The 5,211-nt window shown below is 43.3% G+C and overlaps 1 protein-coding gene across 1 annotated transcript in view; it reads left to right on the top strand.

The window, feature by feature from the left end:
* Positions 1–2,011: 2,011 nt before the first annotated feature.
* Positions 2,012–5,211, top strand: part of LOC109506898 (neuronal pentraxin-2-like) — a 4,289-nt gene continuing 1,089 nt past the window's right edge. The window contains exons 1-4 of the mRNA XM_019855917.1: positions 2,012–2,772; positions 3,924–4,143; positions 4,337–4,581; positions 4,649–4,828. Coding sequence (XP_019711476.1) covers positions 2,329–2,772; positions 3,924–4,143; positions 4,337–4,581; positions 4,649–4,828 — 1,089 coding nt within the window. The 5' untranslated portion in view covers positions 2,012–2,328. The remainder of the gene's footprint in view (positions 2,773–3,923; positions 4,144–4,336; positions 4,582–4,648; positions 4,829–5,211) is intronic.

The following is a 5,211-nucleotide window of genomic DNA, read 5'->3' as shown; positions in this document are numbered from 1 at the left end:
TGTGTCACCCCCCCCCCCCCCACACCCACACACACACACACACACACACACACACACACACACACACACACTGTTCCCCAGGTAATGATTATCTGCTAAAAGTGATATATCACAGGCTTATTGCAAGGCTCTTGTTTGTTTCATTATCTGAGTTTTTTTTTTTTTTTGGTTTTGAAGAGGTGTGAAGAAAAAAAAAAAAAACACCGGCTCTGCATCTATAAAAGACCACTCATGTGTCCATTAGACATGTGTTTTCTCAGCACGGTGATCCAGCCTGTTGACGACCTCTTAGTGTAGCTGGATCACACATAGAGAGGAGCGCACTCTCCCATAGACTGACAATACTCTGAAAACCTATTCATGCATCGAAAGCCTCTCTCCTTTCATGGTCTGCATAATAAACTGTTACCTGTGCTTCAAGCAGACTAACAAGCCGTCCTATATTTTTCTGAGAACTCTTTGAAACGAAAGTCTGTATCATTGTTTTCAGTCATTTGCTCCCATTTTGGGGGGAACTGCGATAGAACCCCCCCTACCCCCTCACATCTTTTGTCTTGGTCACCTAGTAACCAAAAAACAGATTTCCATTTTCTTTCATTTCTCTCGTGGAGAGAACCCTTTTGTTCAGGGACTCAGTACTGATCAACAACTTAGGGCTGTTAATATGGATCTTAGACATCACTGTATTCGTATTGGTTGATTTGGACTGGAACACAAAAATGTCTGCGTTAGTAGTTTGCCATAGCTGAAAAAAATGAATTTCAATTATTTAAACAATCTTTCAATTCTCAGAATCCTCCAGATCCTAGATTGTAGTGCATCCATATGTGTGTTAGCGAGCGACTGTATCATTTGAAGGCCACGTTCAATGCTCAGCAGTGTGTCTTCCAGTCTGCCCACCAGGATTTATTGACCTTTCACAACCAAGCGGTTAGTTGCTGCTAATTGTTTATGTATTGTGTCCTCACCCCTTATACGCCTTACGTGTGCATTTAGAATTGAGCCTGAACGGCTATATAGCTACATGTTATTGCTTACTCGTTTTATGTTGGTGATTTAGCCAACATAAAAAAAAATCTAATTTGATTGAGTCAGAATCAAAGGACTGGTTGCCAGCAAAACACCATAAGCACACATGTATTGGGAACCTATCATGTTTTCTTTTTTGTTTTGTTTTTTCTGGAAACTCACTTATTTGCTGTTTTGTGCTCTTTTTTTATGCCACCAGATGGCACCCGGGAATTGAAGGGCCATTTAGACTGAGAGACATGCTTTGTCATTTTACTGTCCTCCATGTACATCCGATTTTATTTTATTTTTTGAATCAAATAATCTGTAGGCCATTTCAAGTCTAATGTTGCAAGATGAATAGATACAAAACTATTTTGGGATCCTAGTTTGAGACACGTTTATGGTTTAAATTATGAATGTAGGCATTTATAAACTTAAGGGGTTAGTTGGCATTTTATTCATTATTTGCAGAAGGGCTTACTCTATCAAAAGGTGATTGTATTCGCACCTATGGACAATTTTGAGTATCCAGTGTTATTGGGATGTTTTGAGAACGTGGGAGGAAGACAAATAATTTAAAAAAAAACGCACGCAAGCGTCGGGAGAACATGCAAATGCCACACAGGAGGGTCTGAGCAGAGATGCAAATCTCAGCTTGCCACCTGCCACCTGCTAAGCCACCCACTGCCCAATAAAACAGAAATTAGTTATGAACACAAGTTCTCAACATCAGGAATTCATAGGGACTGGAAGAAAAACGATATATTTGTGAGCATCAATGAATAAATTAAACGAGGATGTTTTTGTATTCAAGATGGAACGGATTTTACCCAATACCCCACCCACCCCTCCCACAACCCTAATGATTTTCAATATGCGCCTCGTCATTGCTTAATGAAGTGCTCAAACCGATAAATAAATGTTTCACCCGGCTGGCTGCTTACGTCAACCTACTACAGCCAATCCCGGGCGTTCTGTAGACACCTTTTTTTGGTAATCCTCTTTCCCAGAAAAGGAACTGTCGGATCAGTAACCACACTGCGCTGTTTACGCCAGGAAGCGTAAATATAACCTTTCTCACACGAACAAAGAACGACTCAGCTTTGAAGGGATTTTCACTTTGGATTGCGCTGTTTAATGCATTTTTGTCTATAGTTTAGTTTAGCCATGGCATTGTTTGAGAAAACGTCTCATTCAGAATTGTACGTGCGTAAATTATAAAGAGCGTGTTTTACGCACAGATTGGATGGATTCATAGTGTTAGTCCTTATTATTATTATCATTGCTATTATCTGCTTGTAGGGATCCTCCGCAGGTATGTTTTCACTTTTTTACGGTTTTGTAATGTTCTGCGCACTGGGCTGCCCGCACCAAGCCGGCGGTCAAGCGGACGACGGGAAGCGGTACATCTGCCGAGCGGTGCCCCTCGTCGGCGACACCAGCTGCCCGGTGACCTTATTACCCGAAATCAACAACAACGGGGGACAGGAAGAGGAGCTCCGCAACACCGTCATGCAGCTTCGAGAGACTATCCTGCAGCAGAAAGAAACCATTTCCAAGCAACTCGGCACCATCAACGAGCTGACCACCAAGCTGTCCCTCTGCGCGTCAACCAGCGATGATCGAAAGTACGAAAAAGGGGCTCCTTGGGGCAAAGTGAAGCAAAACACAATGGGAGACGTCCCCAGAGATCCAAATGACACTGTGGAGAATCTTGGCAAAACAATGCAGGGGCTCAAGGACCGGCTGGAGAACCTGGAGGTATATGTTCGTCACAATGCCCTCAATGCATGCGTAAATGGCCCAGTTTTGTACTCATCAACCTGTTTAGAACGCCCACGGTTTCAAATTCGGTTCAAGATGTAAAACTGGGATCAACACTTTGTGTGAGATTAGATGAGATGAGCCACAACCTCAGAAGATAAAGTCATTATCACTGCGAGTCAGACGTCACATATGCCTTAACAGGATATTTACATTCTTATTTTATCAATTTGAATATTTCCTATATTTATATTTGGATGCATACATTCTTGTTTCCATTCCATTCCCACCCGAAAACAACTTGGGGTGATTAGGAATATTACTGTGGTGATATGGTAAAATTGAAATATCATGTTGAGGCATTGTTACATTTTGCCACAGTTGTAATTTAGGTAACCAAAATGTTTTTCAACAAGTGGAGGGGGGCGGGGGGTGGACCCTCATTATGATGCAGTCTAGTTATTCACCACTACAAAGCACTCTGATTTTGTGCTAAATTAATACATAAATTAACACATCGGTGCATGTCGCTACTAGAGTGCAGAGTTTTGGGCCCAAGGGCCACATTAGGTTTTAAAACTGCCAGATGGTTTAATCATGCCTATATGAGCCTCGTCAGAAAAGATCACAAATGATATATTTTCAACCCAAAATACAAAGTGCAAGTTTTTCCACCCCCAATGTTGGTCAAATGATTAAGTTTGCTTGATTCAGTGCGTGAGAAGAAGCGATTTGAGTGCAAGTCTCATGAATATAACAGGAAAAGAAATTGGTGGAAATTTTAGCAATCACTGATGACATCGAATCATTGTTCGGGGGAACTCACACATATTAAAAATAAAAAGCTGTTGTAAGTCAAACAATCTAATAGCACCCTTGTTTTTAAATAATAATTCAATCATTGCATCTTATCTTTGTTTTATATCCAATGATCGCATAAATACAGACATCCAAATCCCCAACAGCCAAATAACAAGTGAGTAGCAAAGACAGCCTTGTCGCAACAGGTCCCTGAATCAATTCTACGATAGGGACATTTGGAAGCGAGTCAGACATGCATGTGGAATCCTGCTGTGAAGTCAAAAGCGTCTCCCGCCGCTACTTGTGTCCTGGTCACCTGTGTCCACTTCCTGCTCATCCATCTTTAGCAACAGCAGATGCGGGCCAACATATCCGGCGCGTCCTTCCCCAGCGAGCTGCGTGACTTGCTGCAGCGTCGCCTGGTCGAGCTGGAGAAACAGCTGCTGAGGAAAGTCAGCAACCTGGAGGAGGAGAAGAGCATGCTGTCCAACGCCACAGCGGCGTACCGGCTGAAGACGGAAAGTACGCTCAACGCCCTGGTGGAGAGGATAAGTGAGCTCGAGAAAGGTAACGTGACCCAGGCAAATGTGACAGGGGGCTTTCTCATACATTAAAATAAAAATGTTGGTAAGAAATGTATCCATACAGGCTAATTTGATCACCTGGTAACCCATTTCTGAGTAGCTTTGTTTTCACCCCTTGTTGTTCGATCAAAAATCTTAACGTGCTGGTGACCCTTCTGCCCTTTCTATATGGACAGGAGGGGAAGACTTCAAGACCCCTGAGCAGTTCAAGCTCTCCCTACCGCAGCGTACAAACTACTTGTACGGCCGCATCATCAAGAGCCTCCCCGAGATGTATGCGTTCACGCTTTGCATGTGGATCAAGTCCAATGCCTCTCCGGGCATCGGGACGCCTTTCTCCTACGGTGTGCCCGGACAAGCCAATGAGATTGTGCTGATCGAATGTGGCAATAACCCAATTGAGCTGCTCATCAATGACAAGGTGAGTCATCACTGTTTTTCCAAACTGTCATCGTCCATCTCATGGGCTTTGTTTTTGAACTGTGAAGGTTGCGCAGCTGCCGTTGGAGGTTCGTGACGGAAGGTGGCACCACATCTGCATTTCCTGGACCACCAGGGATGGACAGTGGGAGGCCTATCAGGATGGGGAAAAGCAAGGGGCAGGAGACAACCTGGCAGCGTGGCACCCGATTAAACCAGGAGGGGTTATCATCCTGGGCCAGGAGCAGGTACCGAAGTGATGACAACAATAACTCGAGGATGATACGCGTTATTGAAACTGACGCCGCTGCCTCTCTTTGAATAATTAATCCATTTTGTCCAGCAAGCTACAGATCCGATTAGCAATAGCTTGATTAATAGAGACAAGATCACATTTCGCAAGACAGATAAAATCGACAGTATAGAAACGTATGAGGGACTAAATAATTTGCATAATATAAAATGCAGACCTGGGGGTGGTGGGTGGGGTGATGTCAGGTCCCCCCTGACCCTCCTTTTACCACGTACGGAAAGTTTATCAGTGTTGTAAGATCTTTAAATAAATTGGATAGATTGGTCCATCTTCTGATCAGATGGGTGATTGGTTATCTTTTTTTTTTTTTTTTTTCAC

The sequence above is a fragment of the Hippocampus comes genome, unplaced genomic scaffold, assembly GCF_001891065.2.
Source record: "Hippocampus comes isolate QL1 unplaced genomic scaffold, H_comes_QL1_v1.1 scaffold17, whole genome shotgun sequence".
NCBI classification, from domain to species: domain Eukaryota; kingdom Metazoa; phylum Chordata; class Actinopteri; order Syngnathiformes; family Syngnathidae; genus Hippocampus; species Hippocampus comes.
Note: the sequence above shows the minus strand (reverse complement) of the source record. Positions and strands in the feature narration are given on the sequence as shown.